Here is a 22,689-nt window from a genome sequence, read left to right as displayed (position 1 = left end):
AAATCACTTGATTTGATACTTGTGCCACATCAAACTGCAAAACGGAAGTTGAAAGAATAGTTGAGTGTTGAAAGACTACAGATGCTCCTGGATACAATAAAAATATGATGGACATGAGAAGGGCTCATTTCCAGGATGGGAAGCTTTTGGAGGAAATCTCTGCTAAGGCTATTTTGCTCTCGCTGACAGATCAGGTCAACGGCAGTCTTCATTTGTCTCGCAGTCATAGAAACGATTCAGAGAAATGATTTATTTTTACTCTATGCATGTGTATATGTGCGCCTCACTAAAATACCCAGCTAGTACCATGTAACTCAACCCTGTTGTCATGATCAGCCCACTTTGGATTAGCATTGCGCTAATCTACTTCAATTCAGATTTGCAGTGTGTGAACAGGAGTTGCTGGTTGTTAATGATGGTGCTGTCAAGGGGTCGACAGATAGAAGGTGAGAACATTTGTGAGGTCACACCAAGTCTTGCAGGTAATTTATGTTGAGTCAACTTTTGACCTCCTGAGTTTTTAGCACAGCCTTTATTTCTCAAGAGGATTCCAACTTTGCATGATGATCACTTTTTTTGCTGCATTTCTTTTGTAAAATTGTATATTAGTCATTTGCTGTTTTTCTTTATTTGCAAAGTTCATTTCTAGGTGTATGTGAGAAGCTTCAAACTGAGTTGTTTTTAAATAGTTTTTTTCCCTCCCAAACTTCACATCATGGAAACCGCTGGATAAAATTGGTAAGATCTGACAATCAGATATTGTCAAGCCACAAACCCTAAGTTCCCTTTCGGATGAAGTCCATATCTCAATTTTTTCTCCCTCTAGTGCCAATATTTGCAGTAATTTAATTTCAACTGCCTCCTTCACCATGATCTTTAAGGGACATTTTTGGCCACAGGAAGACAAAACTTTGAGGAAAACAGAAATGTTTGCTGGATTCTCTCCATGTAGGAGATGTGAAATAGCAATTATGCGTTCATTGGGAACTCATAATTGCACATCTGTTTTTTATTTTATATTCCAAGAATACAGTTATGTGCTTTGCATTTGAATGCTATTTCTTCGCATTTTGTAAGAATTTCAAGACTCACGCTAGTGTATAAAGACGTGAATTTAATACAGCAATTGTCGTTACCCCTTTGTAACTGTTCTCGATGTAGAGAAAATAGTTTTTTTTTTTTTTAATTTTCCATTTTCCTGCAACATATAACTACATACATACTTCAAAATAGCTTCCAGCTGAATTGAGTTACACCTCCCAAGTCTCATGGAAGACAGCAAGAAACCCAACAGACCAATTGTTTTTAAGTAAACTAACTCCACTAACAGTTTTATAACCTGGACCTCATAAAAGAGGGCCAGACTTTTGGTCAAGTCCTCTGATTTCGCTGGAATTCCCATTTGCTTGTCGTTGTGGCATCTGGGGGCGAGTATGTGTGTGTCCCTAAGGTGATATACGACTGCTTTGTCACGTTCCACATCTGACAACCATCCCAAGATGTACATCATCCATCCTTTTCCCTTTTCCATGTGATTCCTCAATAAAAGAGGGGGTGTGAATGTCGAAGCGGAGAGGAGGGGAGCTGAGAGGGAGGGGAAGGAATCAGAGCTCACACACAATCGGCATGCGTGAGAGAGAGTAAAAGAGAAACAGAGAGAGGGGAGAGAGCAAGTGGATGAGGGAGAGGGAGAGATCTAAAGGCAATTGTTGCTTAAGAAATTTCATTTCTGTCCTAGAGGAGCCAGCTGGGATTGGATATTGCAGGTTAAACAGCACCAGGCAGAAGGTAAGACCACCAGCGTTGTAAAGGTGACCAGGTCATCGGAGTTACTTTTTACTGCTTGCAATGTTATCACTGTACATTAGTGTTGTACTGTTTGTCGTTTTAGCAGCGCATACATTACTAAGTCTACTATTTATATCTATTACATTAATTTTATATATATTTATATATATATGTGTGTGATTTCTTAGCCAGAATTGACAAGCAAACTAAAGAAAATCGACCTCACAAATGCAAGAGTCCAGTTTTTACCTGATGTTTCAGAGTGACGGTGCATATTAATTAGATTAGATCAAATACGTAGTGATTTTTCTCAGAGTGACTCATAGCCGAAATAAGGCGGCTATGTTATATATGATGAGGCTCACCTAATGTGTGCTGAGGGAGATCGGTTGCTAAGGTACTTCATCAGCATTATATTGAGAATTTGGTCAGTGTCTGTGCAAGACAAGCAGCTAAGCCAGAGAAATCTTAGATATTCTGAGGATTGTGCTCAAGGAAGAGGTGAGCTAGAAAACACTTCCCCCGAGATGTTAAATGTAAAAGCTGGCAATGTCAACCAGTGTTATGTGTGCAACTCATTCATAATCAAATACTATGCAATAGTCATTTGACGACTTAAGTATTAAAGGCACAATATGTAAGATTGAAAACCACTCAAGCAGTGTTATATATTTTGTTGACTTGTGTACTTACATTATCTTAGATGTTTCCAAGAATGTTTAAATCCAGAGAAATAAGCAATTTTAACCAGGACAAGGACCGTGTCAGCGCGTCGCCTATCAATGACATCATACCCGTGTTACCCCCGGTTTTATTTTATAGAAACCATGGAAACACAAAAGATGCTTTTATATATATTATGCGTTTTATTAGACAGGTGAGCAACTGTTTGGATACAGTGGGTACGGAAAGTATTCAGACCCCCTTAAATTTTTCACTCTTTGTTATATTGCAGCCATTTGCTAAAATCATTTAAGTTAATTTTTTTCCTCATTAATGTACACACAGCACCCCATATTGACAGAAAAACGCAGAATTGTTGACATTTTTGCAGATTTATTAAAAAAGAAAAGCTGAAATATCACATGGTCCTAAGTATTCAGACCCTTTGCTGTGACACTCATATATTTAACTCAGGTGCTGTCCATTTCTTCTGATCATCCTTGAGATGGTTCTACACCTTCATTTGAGTCCAGCTGTGTTTGATTATACTGATTGGACTTGATTTGGAAAGCCACACACCTGTCTATATAAGGCCTTACAGCTCTTGTCACAATTCTGTCTCTGAGCTCTTCAGGCAGTTCCTTTGACCTCATGATTCTCATTTGCTCTGACATGCACTGTGAGCTGTAAGGTCTTATATAGACAGGTGTGTGGCTTTCCTAATCAAGCTGCGTTATCCCACATACACATGACCGGAAGTAGCAGAAGCGCTCGTCTGCGGCATAATAAAAGTTCCGCTGCTCTTGAGCCGTGTGTCGCGCTTGTCTCTCATTAGCAATCGCTCCAGCAGCCTCGTTCCACTCCAACGTCTTTTAGCCACACACTGCTTCATACTACAGTAATGCTAATAAATCTTTAATACATTAGCTCATAAAAAATATGATTTCTGCCCGAGTCTCATTGGATTCTTTTCCACCGGCTGCAGACATGAAAACAACTCCCATAATTCCGCAAAATCAAGGCGTCATCAAGCTACGCCTTTGTTTTGAATGAGCGATCTCTAGTGGCAAAAAATGACATATTGTGCCTTTTAAAGCCTGAGGTATTTTCAGAAGATGACGACAGCCATCAATTTGCACATCACATTAAAGCAGGAAGGTTAACAGGACAACATATCAGGGTCTCTAATTAATTTAGCTGGAAACCCCACCACAGCTTTGCTATGCGCAGACCCTTTCATCCTTTAGCATTCCAATCAGACCGGCGCTTTTCTGAGAAGCTAAATGTAAAGCTAACATTAGTTTAGCAATGGCTCACATGGTGCCCTGGCTATTGGCAACAAGCTACGTTCAAATCCGTTGTGTTTGTCTTATCTTTATCACAGGGGATATATTTAGTGTGGGGTTTAGCTCTGGAGACGCGGGTTACTGGCGTCTGCGTGTGGTGGCAGTGCCCCTGGCATGCTGCTTGGGTTGCAGATGGGCATGGGAGGAGGGCTGCGGGGTGATCCCTGCAGGAATCTGCCCTTTGGTTTATTAAAAGCCGGTCAAACAATAGGGTGCTAAACAAGCAGAAAACAGTGACGTAACCTCTTCGCTGGAGGAGGGGGTTTGGGCATGTCAATGTGACTGAGGAGACAATTCTGCTTATTGGCAAATACTAGGCGACCACACGCCTCACTCAACAACTGTGGACTCAGCTGCTGTCAGACCCTTCTGAAGTTGATATTTGATATCCTTTTTTTTATTTTAAACAATCCAACGGAATTAAATCTGATTGATTCACAGAGAACATGAACCTTTTTTTTGTATAACCAACAAATATACTTTATTATAATATATTAATTATATTATATATTATAATTATACAACAGTTAAGTGGTGGGGATTTTTCAGTGACTCTTTCTACACGTTACATGGTTATGCCAGTAAGTAATGCTTGACTGAGTCATTTATTGTACCAATTCGTTCAAAATGCTGATTCATTCAGGAACGAATATAGTACTTCCCTACTAGTTGGCAAAAATACATAAATAAATAAATAAACATATGTGAAAAGAGTAGTCCAATTCACAGTATTCATAAAACAGTAGGTTGAAAGTACCCGGATGACCTACTACTTCTGGCGATATTTTGAAGTTTGCATCTCTGATGGACACTTTACTAATTGTGAATGGCAGTGAAGCCATGCAACTGACAGTGAAAGTCACATGAAAAAGACAACATGGCGTATGTAGTACATTCGGATTTCATTCATACTATATATGCTACATAATAGAATGTCATTTTTTAACAGTCACGAAGTAAGTACATACTTTGACAGTTTGAGTACCCAGCATATATCAGACCCAGCTAGTGGCTTTATAAATGAGTCATTGAATCACTTACTCAATCGATTCGTTCAAAAAAACTGAATAATTCAGGAATGTGACTACTGTGTGTTGCTCTGAGACGCACAATTCTGCATTGATTTCTTTTGGAAGTATTTTCTAATATCCAATATTGTGTCTAAAATAAGATACTCACTATTACCATTTTGTTCATTGAACAGCAATATTATTATTGCTTTTATACAACATTATTGCTTAATCAATACAATTATTTTCACAGCATAGTTTGGTTTGAAGGCATTAGACAACTTTGACATGGATTACTTTAAAAATTGAGCTCTAACTTCAAATAAGCCTATTTCTACACAACAATGTTGGGGAAGCTAGAACTAATAATGTGGATTCAATTGTCTCAATCCACATAATCCAAGCCCTTAAAATGACAGTCTGTGCTTTATCTTCAGCAGAAACAGCAGCAAGGGTTAGAACAGGAGACAGAGACTGAGATATCAAGAGCCTACCCATGATCCCCCGAGTTCTTTCAGAGTCTGCAAAGAACAACCACCATGTGAAGATGCCCTGACATGAAAAGCTCATGGTTTTCCAATGGCATTTTATAATCTCTAAATTAAATAGACACTTTGATAAGGTGAGAAGCAACACTGAATAGTGTGCAACGACTCCTGCCATACGGCCCCTAACCTGTGGCTGCTTTTGAATGTCAGGAATTTCACAGTCCTAGTGGTGCAGACGGCGAGGCCCCTCTCCAGCCTTGCTATGGCCTGAGAGGATCAGCCACGATCAAATAATCTATACTCTATTTCCACAACCACCAGTGCTGTGCCTAGGGACAGTTCATTCCAGGGGTCTGCTCCCTAAGTGGCGTCATAGCCACTGACGGGACTCCCGGTTAGGACACAGTCCCTAGGCGAGCAGTCTGGGTCTGAGAGTCTAGTGCAACGGGATTCTGGCATGTCTCACCCAGTCCTGGCTCCTGCCTTCCTCTTAAATTTGTTTATAGTTTTTTTCTTCCTGTGGGATAATATTTGGCAGATAGTGAATTTGAAAAATACCCTGTTTTGCATCTTGCAACTTAAAATCATTTGCTCACCCTCATGTCATCCCAGTGACTTTCTTCTATAAAACTCAAAAGAAGATATATTGAAAAATGTTTTAACTGCTTTTATCCAAACAACAAAAGTCACTGGGTTCAAAACAACACTGACTTTTATTGTATGGACATAAACACTTTTTTCATTCTTCAAAATCTTCTTTTGTGTTCTGCACAAAAAAAACAAAAAAAAAAAAAACATATCAGCTGACATGAGAGTTCAAAAGCTGTATATATACCAATATGGTTCATGCATATTACTTGTGCATGGAAGAAACCACAATGCAAAGTATGTTAAAAGTCCTGCCTTTGAAAAAGCAGAGCCAATCAGCAATTGGTAAATTTATCCCAGCTGCCATTTGAAGCTCCAGTTGTCCTGATACTCGTGCTTAAGACTGCACATATGCATCGGCTTGACCGAATATACGTCTTTATAAAGTCATTTAAGCATAAAAAACAGACATTTCATGTCAGATTTTGTTGCTGATTAGAAATGGGTTTTTTTTTGTTATATAGTTTTTGAGATTTTGGTATTTCCCAATTCAAATAGACAGAGGTTGGTCTTGTATGCCTGATATAGCTGCCTGGAGTCATTCATTGCAAATATGGCCACTGAGTGAACTGACTTTCCCAGGGACTTTCATTTTTAGACGTTTTATAATAAATCATACTGTGGAGGGAAAAATATTTGGATTAAACACTTAAGTTTAGACACCTCCAAAAATGTCTATGCTGAGAAAAACAAGTTCTTGTCTTTAAAAAAAAAAAAAATCTAATTAAAGGAAACATTCGAGTACAGCTTGCATCAGATAGTTGCAAGGTCAGATGCTAGCATGTCAAAGCTAATTTTCCTAGTCTATAAACTCAAAAATTTTAGTTTACAAATTGAAAAAGGAGATTGGAAGCCAGAGAGGGAAACATTTCCTCGGGTCAAAGGTGGACAGATGTGGTGGAACGTCATCTCAGATGGAGAGGATTGTAAGTCCTTCTGTGTTTGTAGACACACTGGGCTTTATAAATCTACAGGCTGAAGCAGGTGTGGACGCTGTACTGGTCAACATTACCTTACACTGAATACTGGGGAGCAATACACCCACAACTGCCCTTACAGCACTAGAAGCCTTTAACTGGTGAAGCTGCCATGGATGGTTGCGCCATGAGGTCACCGTCTCATTGTTTATGAACTAAATTGGATCTGTAGTTATCTTTTGAGCTGGGGTGTCTACACTGCATTGTTAAGGCCCATTACAGTGACTGCAGATTAGTACGGCAGACGCTCTCGACCAGGTTTGAATGTCAACAGTCGTGCCTGGGCATGAGGATGATGATGAAGATGGTGGCTGGTATGCCGATATTAAATAAATGTATCCGAAGCATCCGAGTTAAGAACAGACTGTGATGTGTGCTTGTGTAAACCCAGCAACACATGCTCTCCGGTGCAGTTAAACATTTCAGGGAGTATTTATTTAAACAGGCAAATTGATACCTAAAATCCTTACACGAGGAATGCTAAAGTTAAATGAGTCGCTCCGGTAAGAAAAACACAAGAAGAAAGTTTTAAATTAGCCTGATGTGTTTGCGATTTCGGAGCAATTGCGGGTTTGGAATTAAAATTTGAAAGAGGTTTAGACATAATGCAAGACATTGTTTTAGTGAATGATAATTTCCTCTCCGTCTGATCCAGGTTTTTGGAGTCGGTTACCCTAAGGGCTCTGCTACTCCTTCTCCCTCTCATTACACCAAACCTTTTAGCAGTCGTGGCTCAGTGAATTTAACTGCCGCACACGAAACATTGTCATGAGAACTGTAAAGCACCAAGCTCATGAAAAAATAAGTGTATGTGTACCTAAGTTGGCAATTGTTTCACTGTCATGAGAGAACTTGAGCGGAGACTTATTTCTTTTTATGAAAAATTCATTTCTAGGGAAATTTGCTCCAGGCTGTTTATTAATATATTAGGTTTCTTCACTGTGTAATAAAAACACCATGTTTTTTCAGTGTTGGGATTGTTAGAATAACAGTACAGCGGTCTGCCAGAACTCCTCATACATCACAACCCACTTATTCCTGGCTGGAAACATGGCAGCAATCACCTTAACCAGCTGGCAGAGGCACAACAGACGTCTGTCTCGGGTCATCTGTCACTGACGGGTTCTCACGCAGACAAACTCCCACTCTCCCTTACTCTGCACCTTACCTCACCTGCCCAGTCCCTCCAATAACAACTTAAACAGCTCCACTAACAGGGCGTAACATGCGAAGCATTACCTGATATCGCGCTCTCAGGTCTTTTCTGCAGCTTGCATCCTGCACTAACCATGGTTCCTTTATTTACCCACAGATACATCCAGGCCACTCAAGGGGATGGCTGAGTTTAAAGAGAACGCTCACTACACGTTTCGGTTCACGTATGTGGCATCAACAACACAGTGGAGACCTCTTCATCGTCTGCTGTAGGAAACAGTCAAGCTTTCTTTTGTTTTACCTGTGGAAGTTGTGGACAATATGAGGAACTCAGTCGCTTTTGGCCAGCCGGGGATTCTACTTCTTCTGGTCACATGTCCTCTGCTGACTATCCTGCAGGGTGTCACCTGTAAGGCAGAGAGTGGACACTTAGGGGACAGTGATCCTGACAGGTGTATGAGACATCATTTTGTTGAGACCATCACACATCCTATCTACAAATGCAATTCAAAGGTAAGAACACAAAATTAGTATGCGGTCACTCTAGTGATCCTGATTGTATTTGTGTCATATAAATATGTTAAAAATCATACTTTCCCCCCCCCCTAAGAATATAAGAATATTTCTGCCTGTTTGTTCCAAAATGTCAAACAAAGAAGTTGGTATCCAGTAATATTCTTTGTAAAATTTAGAACGCCTTTATTCATTTATAACAACAATCCATCATATCTAAACAATAACTTATGCAGTGACTGAACAATGATTCACAATTCAGTGAGGGAATCAGTTGTGAACTCAGAACAGGCTCTGAACAATCAATTGACTACGCAAGTCTGAATCGAACCGCTAACACACAAGCGATTAAAAAGCTGCAAATCTTTTTGACTTATTAAAAAGAATGGCGTAATCATTAAAAAGGGTCATAAGAGTAATTTGTTTAAAATCAACAACTTGTGCTGTGTTTCTTGTTGCGTTTAGTGTCATTTTGTTCTGCAGTGTTGTTATTGTTAACTATAATGAAAACTATTGAGAGAGTTTTCTGTAATTGAAATAAAGCTGGAAATATACAGTAAATATAATGAAATAAAAATGAAAAAATGTTGGCAACTAACTAAAATATGTTGAAATACTAAAATCACTAAAGAAATAGAAAATTGTTAAGAAAACTGAAAATATAAAAATAAAAGCTAAACAAATCTTAACAAATACTATAATAGTATGTAAATAATAATAAAATAACAATGGTAAGAAACACTAGCATGCACGAGATGATATTTGATGACACCGCATATGGACACACATAAAGCTTTCCCGTATTGCACCAATGGCGACTTGATTTCAGATTATTGTTACACATTTTTTGTCACATATCAATATGAAAGAGTTCTTGTGGTCTTATTTTCCAAAAAAAAAAAAAAAAAAAAAAAAAAAGCCTTATTAAAATTCAAGTGAAAAGTATACAAAATTTGAGCTCCCATGTTGCTTATTGAATTACATAAATGGTTTGGGAGGTCAGGTCTTCTTGTAAGACGATACACTCTCTACACCCACAACTTTTCTGCTAACAAGCTGCTTAAAAAAAAAAATCAAGTCTCCTGATGCTTTAGACGTTTTTACATTTAAATACCGACCCCAGGGATGTCCCTCATAATTAGAACCCAAGGCTGAGAAGAAACCTTGTTTTCATTTATTGAATCAGATAGCATGGACGGCTTGTCTAATGACCTCTACCTTTAACTACTTTGACACCTTGGCAAGGAACACTGCCTGCCTGTGCGGCCTAAAGCCTCGCCAGAAATAAGCACTCATGAGGTGCATAAAATGTCTGGAGGTGGCACAGTTCCAGGGCTCCACACAGTGCTATGCCTGAGTCATTTTTTGGTTATCGAAACAATAGAGTGCCTCAGATACATCCCCTCAAAATAAGCCATCGATAATAAACTGTGGGATGAGTTCCAGATGCTCTGATTCACCTGTACCCCAGAAGAACAGCCTCTTATGATCTGTATATCGTGAATTGAGTTTCTCAGGCACTCGCTCTTACAAACCCAGCTGGGCTGTGTTAACAAATATCCAACTTCCAATAAACTGAAGATGAGCTAGTCAGCCACCTGTGCTGGAGCTAAAAATCTTCATTCTACAAGTATTACACAAGCTGTATGTTCTAATTACCAGACAAACAACCTGATTATCCAAAAGCAGTGAGTAGAAAATGGAATGGTTTATTTCAAGGATCCAAATAAAGCAGCTGAATCTCTCTAAAGTAATTAAAACAGGCACTGCATACATGATTGCTTCCAGAAACAAATTAGTGAATAGGGCTTGGTAAAAATACTGATATTCCAATTAATCATAATCTGCATCTCTATAGATTCCTAAAATCCCAAGAGCTATCCTTTATGTTGCATGCACCGTTTTCAGTGGCACACTGCTTGTACTCAAATCAGTCACTGGTGATGGGAAGAATGGATTGTTCTCATCCGTTTACAGTCTTTATCTATGAATTTTATTCAGCAAAATTAGCTAATATTTTTTTCAAGTCATATTGTCCATTTGATGATAGGATGTTATATTCCCTAAACATGCAATCCACATCCGATCCAGATATTCCAAATTAGGAAAATTATTATAATATACCCTAGCCAACGATAAATTATGAGAAAAATAACCTCCCGAGTCCTAAGTCAGTGACAGACAAAATGAACAAATCGTTCACGAAGGACCATCAGTTATAAAGCAGCTGTCATATTTTATGTGAGTTTGCAGTCTGAATTTCAATGTAATAAAATACAACAAATGTAGTGTACCTACATTGTCCTTGGGGACTGCATGTAATATCATACAGCCAGCCTAGTATGATTCATGAACAAATATCCCTTTTAGTGAATCAAAAACAGCCAGAGCAACTAGTCAGATTCATGAACAAAAGACTCTTATGAGCCGGTTCTATTTAGTGAATCAAACACATTCAGTGCATCCAGTGTAGTACCACTCACAAAAAAAATTGTTTGATATTGCTTTTATACAACAGTTCAATAACCAAGTTAATATTTCAAAACAAATCCAGACAACACGAACAATAAGAGAGATATAAACTGTGTTGTTGGACTGCATTCTTGAAACTCTATGGCCCGGTTTCACAGACAGGGCTTAGCCTAAGCCAGGACTAGGCCTTAGTTCAATTAGGATGTTTAAGCAACTTTTATAAATGTACACTTGAAAAAAAAAATTCTGGTGTGTATCTTGAGATAAAACAAGTTGCCAGACCATTTTGTATCAAACAACTAACCCATCAGGTTCTGATTGACAGACCTCGGCACGTACACAGGCCCATTGTCTAAAAGCAGCACAATGGATTAAGCTCAACTCAGTCACCTTTAAAGAAGCTTATTACACATTGCATTAGTTATGAGGATGGCTGTTGCTTCCATGCAAATTTCAGCAGTGCTACACAATAGGATCCACCTGCGCAGTCACTCTGAGATAAATATAGAGGGGAAGAAGAGCTTACATCTGCTGCCCAGCTTTTGTCACCTTGCCATATTTCCTTGGATATTCATCTTCTGTGGCCACACACCTCCACTGCACCCCCCTCTGAAATCCCCCCATCTATCCTCCGATTGTTTTACGAACATGGCCGTATGCCTACAGTTTCAGGTGACATTAATAATGACATCAGCTAAAAGCAGCAAGTCAATGCCGCTTCATTCATGGATGTCGGACCATGAGTGATGCATATCGGGTGCTTTTTGGCCTCAGACAGGCTAGTGTTCTTTATAATGGGGGTGACACTCCGCTAACACTATGCAGCTGAAAGACAACATGACATAGGAGTCCATTTACGGAGTATTCAGGAATGTGGCGGCCCGCGGTCTGGCCAGCACCTCATATTCCGAATCAGTAGACCATTGAACTGGGTCACGTTTGTGTCTATCATTGCAGATGAGCATCACTCATTAACCTTTAATTATGAGAGAACTCTTATGTAGGACAGAGCTTTTCAAAGGGGGATTTTCTTGATGAGCGAATCTCTCTTTATCAGCCAGTGAACTCCAGCGATGTAGCCAGGTGGATCACTGACCCCTATAAATCGGTCCTGCGAAGTGCAAAGCCTTTCATCTGTCACACAACAATCCTCACAAAGCAGATGAGGCAAATTTGTGAGATTGAGGTATTTGGGGGAGTCAAGTAGCCTGAGCATCCAGGTCTGGGAGAGATCAACCACACTCCCATCACCATGCAGGTGCAAGGTCAAAGTGAGAGAGTACACAAGCTTTCTTTGTTCAACACTGCAAACTTTCTCAGGAAGCTTATCTTAGTCCTGACACAGGGTTCAAATTAGGGATGGAACAAGACTCTTGCTTTATAATAACAAAAAATGCTTGTGCAGACAATGAAGGTGCTCTGCCTACTGGTGAAACTACTTAAGTCAGAAAATCTTACACAGAGATTCTGTTGATGTATTCAATTTGGGACTACAGAAAAGGAGACTGAAAATGACTGAAAATAATTTATTTAAATGAGTTCACAAATTGAGCTTGAATTCACACAAAGTTTTTGTAGTACACAAATATGGTCACACTGTAGATTAGGGTTTAATACTCACTAATAACTATTAACTATGACTTTCACCTCAATAAACTCCTAATTACTGCTTATTAATAGTTAGTAAGGTAGTTGTCAGGTTTAGGTACTAAGTAGGATTAAGGGATGCAGATTCATGGCATTAATATGTGCTTTATGAGTAATAATAAACATCCAATATCCTAGTAATATGCATACTAATAAGCAACTAGTTAATAGTGAGACTTTGACCCTAAACTAAAGTGTTACCAAAAAATGTTGTATGGCATCATCCAACTAAAATATTACAATATATGACTATATAAACATTTTACAGAAGGAGATGGACAGACAGATAGATAGATAGATAGATAGATAGATAGATAGATAGATAGATAGATAGATAGATAGATAGATAGATAGATAGATAGATAGATAGATAGATAGATAGATAGATAGATAGATAGATAGATAGATAGATAGATAGATAGATAGATAGATACATAGATGGATAGATAGATAGATAGAATATCTTAATTTTATTTCTTAGAAAACTGAATAGGGGCAATCGTCTTAAAACACAAATATTTACTTATCCAGTCCATAGACTGTAAAAAAAAAAAAGCATTTTTGAAGCCTAAAGCCGGCCGTTGCCATCTTGGCAGCGCGTCACTTCCGTATAATGGAATATGGGCAAGGAGGTGGTACGTGGGTGGAGCTGAGGTGACATGACAGCAGCAGACAAATGGCTAGTGGTGACAGCAGTGGCAATATACCTGTCACTCAATCGGCCACACCCTTAATTATGCAGAACTTTAAGGCTTAATATAATTTAAATGGATGAGTTATAAAAGAAATTCACCCCCTTCACAGTTGTTATGAAGGGTAAAATTAGCTGTATAGACCAAAACCACAGTTTGTACCACACTGTAAACATATTTTTTTTCTTCTGTAAAGTTTGGGCATTTTAACATTGGGCTCAATGAGATTCTGCTCTCTTTTGGAGCCTCTCCCTAGCGGCCAGTCAATGAATTACAGTTTAAGGGTGTACTCCCACTAGGCGCTCTGAACCGTGCCCGAGATCGTTTGACCCTCAAAGCCCGGTTCGTTTGACAAGTGTGAACGCTTCGTTCCGTGCCCTGGCGCGGTTCGTTTAGCCATCCCTGGCCCGCTTGGAAGAGGTGGGCCAGAACACGGTTCGGTTGGGCTTGAGTGCGGTTCGCATGCAGTGTGAGCGCTAACCGTGCCTGAGCACGGAACAGCTACTACTTTTGTGTGCGCTAATGTCATCATTACGATGACAAACATCTTTATTATTACTCTGATAGTACACTTTTCAATTCATGTAATTAATTTGAGCGTATTTGGGTTTATAATGGGTCTGCTTCTCACTTTATTGAGGAGGAATTGTAGTTTGCGAGTAAAGCTACGTGCAAGTGAAAATCACTGCGCGGCATAAATGATAAATATAAGGCAGTATCTTAGAGAAAGTGCATTTCTTCCTGTTTTCTTCCATACAAAAATGTGTTGCATCATATATGACGTAAGCGTGCTTCGGCCTGGAATGTTAATTGCAATGTGAGTGCAGGCCAGCGGGGGAGGGGGGGACAATAACGCTCCGTCTCGGCTCAAGGCAACCGTGCCTAGTGTGAGTACACAGATCAGAGAAAAAAATATATTTTTTGGTGATGCTCTACTACATGTGGTCACTTCTGTATTGGCTTCAAGAGAAACGGGGGAGGATGCCACTTGATCCAGACCTGGAAATTACTCAAATTATCAAATTCCATACTTTTCCAAAGTGCATAGAAACCCTGAGACATACAGACAGACAGATAATTTAGACATTTAGACAAATCAAGACATTTAGACAGAGACATACTGTACAGATAGACTGACAGACAGAATATAGTTAGACAGTTTGGCAGACAATTAGATGTATATCTTTGATAGATATGATATGATATATGATAGATACAGGATATATGCAAGTATTGTGTTTTTTTATTTATATATGTTAATGCTTTGGTAACATTGTGCTAAACAGTCATGGCTAATAAAGCTCATTTGAAATAAAAAAAAATGAGATAGATAGATAGATAGATAGATAGATAGATAGATAGATAGATAGATAGATAGATAGATAGATAGATAGATAGATAGATAGATAGATAGATAGATAGATAGATAGATAGATAGATAGATAGATAGATTTTTAGACACATTAAATAATGTGTGACGAGAGAAAGACATTGACACCCTTTTACTCAAACATGGAACTAAATGAACCTTTTTTGCTCTACAGATGGTCCTCTTGGCTCGTTGTGAGGGTCACTGCAGCCACACGTCCCGCTCAGACCCGCTGATCTCTTTCAGCTCCGTCCTGAAGCAGCCTTTCAAAAGCACGTGTTTCTGCTGCCGTCCACACACCTCCAAACTGAAGGCAGTACGTCTGCGATGCTCGGGCGGGACACGGATAACCGCTACTTACCGTTACATCCTTGCGTGCAGCTGCGAGGAGTGCAGCTGAATAAATTTGTCATGGAGAAAGACCCTCTGGCTGAAACACATTTAAAAAAAAATTGAAAGTACACTTTATTACTGATGATTCAGAGCAACCATTATACGATTCATTAGCACTGCAACAAATGTTGCCAACAACCCATCAAGACTTCAAGAAGAATCACATCACATGTAAAACGGCCCATACACTCGGATTTCCAGATGTCGGCCCGCCCGTCGCACCTGCGCATGCGCTCAGCCAGTCAATTTACTTTTATTGCATTCCATTGTTTTGATCACCGCGCGTGTAAAATAGCGGATGCCGACAACAACACTGTAAATCTTGAGAGAAATTTGATGAAGCTGAGGGGGAGTCACTTTGGCGGACTGTTTTACAATATCTGAGAGATTTGAAACACAGACCAGGACAGAAAACTGGATTTTTCATAGACAATGCAAGTGGTAACTATAAAAGTTTGATTTATGACTAGGATAGAATTTAAATGGATAGTTCAACCAAAAAATAATAATAATAAAAAAAAAGTCCAAATCCGAATGACTTTATTTCTTCTGCAGAACACAAAATATTGTTTTAACTATTTTATTCAACGAAAGTCAGTGGAGTCCAAAACAACACTGGAGCCCACTGACTTTAATTGGATAGACAAAACAAAAAATGAGACACCTTTTGCATTCTACAGAAGAAAAACAGGTTTGGAACAACAAGAGATTGAGTAAATGATGACAGAATGTTCATTTTGTGGTGAACTATCCCTTTAAGGTCTCTGGAATTGCCCACATGTTCCGGCACACATTTTTGCTTCATTATACCGGCTTAATATTTGAACAATAAAAAATACTCTTGTAAAAATCATATTGCCAATTTTAGACTTCGTAAATCTCCTACAGGTTTTTCCTGTGGGGTTCACAGCCATCTACCATGCCAGACTGTATGTGGAAAATGTCAGCGTTAAGTCTGTTTATTTCATCATCAAAGTCGCGCAATGGCTCATGACACATAATAGCAGCAAGTTGTCAAGCTAATCACGTACAGTTATAATAACTATGATGTTTGCATTGTGGAATTGTACAGTAAATGACAAATACCATATGTAAAAAACTGAAAGCAAATGTATTGTTCCTCAAATTTCTCAAGTCTGTGGAAATAAATTCACCCTCTACAAACTGCTGAAATTGTACCGCTGGGAAATTATGACAATTTGCTTGCTGGACAGGTTTGTACTCCACTACAAACATGACAGCTTTTGGGCTCTGCACATGAATCTAATAAACAGTACCCTTTTGTTTTTAAAGACTGACTGGCTGCCTTGTGCTAGCTGTCTTGTTACACATACTTTGGCTCCTCGATACAATGTGACTTTGAGTGGGGCTATAATTAACTTAATGGCTAATTTGACAGCATGACAGACAGTCCACATAATAGCTGTCAGTTGAGTTCTCTGTAATTTTTATGGCTGCCCTAAGAAATCTCCCTACACGATCGGCTGTAGTCGAGGCACCAAACTAAATGACACATCATGTTGTTCTCTGACCTTCCATTAATTCTAACAGAACATTCCAGGTGTTGTACACGTGTGTGTCTTTATCTTCTCTCAAGCAAGTTATAATTCAAGCAAAACCGACAAGTGATTCAAACAGAATGGGGTTAAATATACCACCTGATTACTATTAATTGAATACAGTCCCAATTTTGGCCAAAGAGTGTGACTTTTTCTTCTTGTGTGGTGTTCAATCGAGTGGGGAAAAAACACATTTAACCATCTAAAACACAAAAAGGTAAGTTTGTTCCTGCCAAGAATGTTGTAAAAGAGCAAGTCACAAAGATCCCATGACTAAAAGAAAAGCCCAACAGCATTGCTCTATTGTGATCATTAAATCCCCTGACTGCAATATCCTTTTGATCTCTCATAAGATACCAATATTTTCTCAGCTAACTTCATTAAACTGAAGCCAATATCAGCCTCTGTTTTTACTACTCACTCACTCACTCTTCTTTGAAACAATCCTCCTTCACTGGACTGCTACTGTGCAATAAAATTCTGTAAAAACAGAAAAATAATTATTTCACCAAAAGCAAAAACTGCACATCAAACAAATTTGGTTGTAAAAAGATGTGCACCTCATTCAGCCATAAACATCCTATTTGAACAATGTTGTTGGAATGTTTGCCGCCAACAAAATATGTTTTTTATTAATATTATGTACATTTAATCTATGATATGATGACTAGAAGTATCAGGAAGTATAGCCTAAAATAACGCCAATTTATTTCGTCAACATCTTCATATAGCTGTTGCTTTTGCACTGTTGCACGCTATGAACTAATGTAGCAACTACGCCCTCTTGTGGCCGACAGTAGCTGGACCGTTTATATCCTTTTTTACATTCCCTTCAAAGAAATATTTCAACCAAAATGAAAATACTGTCATTATTTACTCACCTTTAAGTCGTTTTCCTTAGTCCAGGGACACAAAAAGAGATACTTGTTCATGAATGTTCATGCAGGTTTGTTCTCTACAATGAAAGCATATGGGTATCAAGGTCCAAAAATGACAAAAGCACCACAGTCCACATTGAACCCTACACTATATCCCAAGTCTTAAAGAGATTTTTGAGAATTATGAGTTCCCTGAAACGCAGGATATTGGTTTTCAACTTACAAGTAAAATAAGATCTGTGGTTGTGACAATATTTGGAGAGATTTTCATGTTTTCTTCTATAACATAATTAGACAGTCATAATTTGAACATGAATTCAGAAACCACTGCATAGTTTAAGATGTAACCTGGCTGTGGCTGTCCAATTCATCAAGGACATACAGTAAATTCACAACTTTGAGGTAATTACATTTACAGAATAAAACATGAAACTTTCTCCAAGTAATGGTAACCACAGACCTTTTAGTGACATTTTAACATTTCAGTGAAATGCAGATGAAGTGGGATAAAGGACTCTAATATATGTATAATATCTTAAGCCCGGTTTCACAGACAAGGCTTAAGCATAGTCCCAGACTAAAATGTATGTTTGAGCTATCTTAACTGAAAACAACTTGCACTGACATATATAATGTCAGTGCCATTGTTTTGTCTCAAGATGCACACCAGTAATGTTTTCTTCTAAGGCACATTTATAAAAGCAACTTAAAAGTCCTAATTTAACTATGGCCTACTCCTGGCTCAATCTAAGCCCTGTCTGTGAAACCAGGCCTAGTCTTTTATATATATAGTGTGCCCCCCAGCCCTAAAGAGGGCAGAGACGTGCTTGTGTTAGGTCTTGGTAACTTGCTTACTCAAATGAGATCAACAATGGATTTGGATTATATGTTCATTATAGACATTATAATGTATGGCCTGACCGGCTCATCCTGTAGTGAGAGAGCTTTAAAGAAGATATATGTCTCATAGCCCGAAGTAATGTGTGTGAGAGTACAGGCACGACCTACATCCACCAGATGGCAGCAAACTCTATCAGATACAGTGCATGCAAAACAACACTTTAAAAAAAGCATTAGGGTACACAACAAAATAACAAACCAAGTAGGCTAATATACACTTTAAATTTTAAAAAAAAAAAAATTAAAAAAATATATATATATATACACACGTTAGGTTTTAAAGATAAAAAGTATACAGGACACTTCCTGGCGGAGTTGGCAAACTTCTACACCTGTGGTTACTCTGCTAGGACACCTAAACTGCATCATTAATTTAGAAGTAAATTTAAATGGAAATGTTATTGCTCACAATAACATAGAGTTTCTGAAAGACATAGTGCATTCTCTGCATTTTATACAACATAGCCCGGAACCCGAGCCTCTTGAACCCTTCGAAGGAGCTTTGAGTGCTCAAGTAAATCTGTAAAGTGTCTCATAACATATCCCTAATGATGTGATCTGGAATACTACGCTGAACCGCTGAACCCATTTGTCAGACCACTCATCCGTGTAAATGCTAACCAACGCTACTTTCATTGTAGTGAACATTACCTCAGAGGACCTCAGTATATTGATATTAATATTGTTTCAGCGTTCACCTTGTTGCTAGGTAGATTTGTTTGCACACTGTAAATGGCAATTTTTATCTTACCGGATAGACAAAGTTCTATAAAAAAGGATTTAATACCAAGTAACGTTAACTTACATTTCAGGTAAAAAAAAAAAAATAGCCATCTTATTCGCATACTTTTCAATGGAAACAAAACCAAAGCAGCTTGTTTTACTGGACACAGAACAACACACGGAATGAAATCCAATATAGTGGGGCGGAGCGGCAGAGCTTTTCTTTCCCAATCGCTTTAAATCCACCCCGGGTTTTCCATTTTTCTCTGTTCTCTGAAATCTACTGAGAGAAACACCGCGCTGAGCGACACCGGCACCGCCACGCCGAGAAATTCAACAGGCCGCTTCTCACAGCTCTACTTCCAACCGCAAAAATCCCGCTTCTGCTGACTCCAGGTGAACTCACCCTCAGCCAAAAACTGTAGTCTCAGTTTAGCTCCTATCACAAGAACGCTGATCACAAACGCTACTTTAGCATACACCAATTCGTGTTTTCAGAAAAACACCGATCTTGAGGTCTAGAATGCCAATCTACAGTTCCGGTCCTTGATTCTGATTGGTTGAGCCGCGTTCAAAGCCGTTGTATATGGTTGTAATTCACACTCCAAACATACGCTTGTGACCGCATTACATCAGTATTACTGCGCCACTGCCTGCGGCGGATAGACTTGCCGTGTTTCAATAGTAAAAATAAATAAATAAACTGTATAAAGCTCCTAGATCACTTATAATTTTCCACAGCTCATGCTGGCTGGAGTTTTTGTCTACAAAATTATTATTTTTTTCAGTGTTTCCTCATCGGAACAATCCAAAAACGCATAACAGTAATCCACAGAATCCACCCAGTTTCCGAAGTGCAGAGGGAATATTATTTCAAAATTTTTCTTTTTCAGGCGTGGTACTGTATGTTCGAGTTCAGGCATCTTTACACAGCCGAGTTGGCTGCTCTAAAGCGGCTCTGTCTGCTCTGAATTTTGTGTAAAGATGCCTTTGCTGTTTAATGACAATTCTTGGGCGAGCGTGCGCTATATGTCAAAAACTGTTCGGGTTTACAATAGCCTACTGTAATTTGCTGAGAGATAAGCAGATGTATGTGCGTGAGAAAATATGTGTTGTGTAAATAAATAAAACAGCGCATGAGAAACAGTTCCAGTCTCCATCAGATTTTTGGAGCTCCATCAGATAATGTGTTACACCCGTAGACTGTAAAAAAAAATATGGACGTAGCGTCCGTGACGTCACCCATAGAGTTCTGAACAGCAGTTTTGAAGCGAAAATGAGGCCGCGGCCATCTTAGCTGCGCGTCACCGAACGTCACTCCCGGATAACTGAAAATGGGCAAAGAGGCGGGGAGGTGGTTTGAGCTGATGTGATTGGTTGCTGAAACCACGCCCGCCTAGCTCGACGTGACCACGTTAGCAAGCAAAGGAGCTATCTATCTAGATACTATCTAAATTATTAATAAAGATAAGTTTTAACATCAGAAAGTTCTAAAGGTTTACTGTCAATTTACGGTGTTTTTTTTTTAAGATAAAGATGCTCCAACACCAGTAATTTGTGTTGGGTGTGCAAATAACAACATGGAACATCAAATGGGACTTCATACCTTTTATAATAGAGATCGCGAGATGAATCCAATCTGTGGCACTTGGGTAAAATATAAATGTCCATTGCAAAACAAAAAAAAAAACATTTCACATTTCTTCTGAATGATCTGCTCTCTGTCATCGTTCTTCAAGAAAGGATGGAATCTGAGCAGCGATCGTTTCTAACAAACAAATGAGCCTGTGTCCAAAGTATATATTTTTTCAAAATAGTGCAGCAGTTTTAGTTATAATATCCAAGCAGTGCTATCCTCCTGGTATTGTCATTGTAGTTAATCTCGCAATCAAAACTTTCAGCCAATGCCACGATCCAACAACGTGTGTTCTGTGTCTCTTCCGCATGCATGCACACAGACACACATCAGTCTCGAATATTATGCAGCAAGCCATATTTTATAATTGTATAAAATAATCGAGAAAAAAAGCACAAAAACGGCTGAGATGCCAAATTCAGCGGCAGCTGAGGTAACATGACGGCTCACAGACAGCAGCAATCTACCTGTCACTCAAGTGACCACGCCCTTAATTATGCAGAACTTTAAGGCTTAATATAATTTAAACGGATAAGTTATAAAAAAATTCAACCCCCTCAGAGTTGTCATGAAGGGCAAAAATAGCAGTATAGACCAAAACCACAATTTGAACCAACTTGTAAACATGTTTTTTTCTGTTATAAACTTGGCCAATTTAACATGGGACTCTATGAGATTCTGCTCTCTTTTGGAGCCTGTCCCTAGCGGCCAGTCGATGAATCGCAGTTTAAGTTACTTCCGTATTGGCTTCACGACAGAAAGGGGGAGGTTGCCGCTTGGTTACACCCAAGAACATTACTGTCACCAAGTCATTTCGCTTGGCGGCCATCTTTGAAACGCCTCTCGGGCATTCAAGTGCAGCTCCTATCTCTTTGAATGGGGAAACATCAAATTCTCCAAAGCTGTTTGCCAAGCTTTCGATTAAATTTAATATTTGAAATCACCAATAAAATCTGACAACTGTCTAATAAATGTTGTTTCTAAACGCTCGAATCAAGACAAAAAACTGTATTTTTCAGGCTGGATCAAGCTAATGCGCATGCGCAGTCCTAAATGTGCATCTCTTGTGCCTCATTTCGGAGGCGCGATTCTGACTGTTTCTATAGGAACCGGAGCTTCTAACGGCTGCTGCAGTGACGCGATGACTTTACCAATCGGCGTTTGGCTCTTATTTAGAAGGCGGGACTTATTCCGCCATATTGCGCGTTGCACTTTCTCCCATTCAAAACAATACGAGTGACACGTCTTGTGTTATTCTATAGTCTTTGCTGTCTCTGTCAGGGACTATTTTTCTAGCGGAAGGATGGCATTTAATTATTTCACTTTAAAAAAGTAACATATGCACATATTTTGCCTTTAATATATGAATTGTGTGGTAACTGTTTTATAAAAGCAATAAGCTCTGAGAATTTGTGGTTTACAGTGACTTTAGAACAGTTGGGGTTTTAGGCACTCCACTTCACATCTTGCCTAACAACGCCCATAGCTGTTCTAAATTAACCGTAAACCACTGATTCTTGGGCCTTATGGCTTTAATATTATTTCAATAATAATATTCTATAATTTGTTATATATATATATATATATATAATTTATAATAGTTTTATACATTCTTTTATTGCAATTGTAGAACCAAATATTCATATATTTACAGGGATTGACAGTGTTATTTTATAAATATTTATTTGCGCAATAATTTTGTACTGTAAAAATGTCAACATGCTCCTGTTCCCACCAGGGGCGGCGACAGCCGATTTTGCCGGGGCTTCAGCCCCGAATGTTTTGAGTCAAGCCCCGAATGTAATGACTGTCACTGAGAAAATATGAAACTG

General features: G+C 38.8%; 1 protein-coding gene across 2 annotated transcripts; it reads left to right on the top strand.

Moving 5' to 3' along the window:
* The first annotated feature begins 1,643 nt into the window (after positions 1 to 1,643).
* On the top strand, positions 1,644 to 16,403 carry ndp (norrin cystine knot growth factor NDP). Of its 2 annotated transcripts, none has more exons than XM_067410332.1 (3): positions 1,644 to 1,788; positions 8,233 to 8,588; positions 14,944 to 16,403. In XM_067410332.1, the coding sequence occupies exons 2-3, from the start codon at positions 8,397 to 8,399 to the stop codon at positions 15,166 to 15,168; spliced, it is 417 nt and encodes a 138-aa protein (XP_067266433.1). In that variant the 5' UTR covers positions 1,644 to 1,788; positions 8,233 to 8,396; the 3' UTR covers positions 15,169 to 16,403. The 2 variants fall into 2 exon arrangements, with proteins under 2 accessions (XP_067266433.1, XP_067266434.1); XM_067410333.1 differs by lacking the exon at positions 1,644 to 1,788 and adding an exon at positions 5,408 to 5,429.
* Positions 16,404 to 22,689: the final 6,286 nt, after the last annotated feature.

The sequence above is a fragment of the Chanodichthys erythropterus genome, chromosome 14 (assembly GCF_024489055.1).
Source record: "Chanodichthys erythropterus isolate Z2021 chromosome 14, ASM2448905v1, whole genome shotgun sequence".
In the NCBI taxonomy this organism is placed as follows: domain Eukaryota; kingdom Metazoa; phylum Chordata; class Actinopteri; order Cypriniformes; family Xenocyprididae; genus Chanodichthys; species Chanodichthys erythropterus.
The sequence above is the reverse complement of the archived record's forward strand: the minus strand, read 5'-3'. Positions and strand labels throughout refer to the sequence as shown.

Bases quoted from the DNA above. Each gene is read 5' to 3' on its own strand.
- ndp (XM_067410332.1), top strand. From the start codon at position 8,397: ATGAGGAACTCAGTCGCTTTTGGCCAGCCGGGGATTCTACTTCTTCTG. The intron at 8,589-14,943 runs GTAAGAACACAA...TTTGCTCTACAG, and splicing joins TCTACAAATGCAATTCAAAG to ATGGTCCTCTTGGCTCGTTG.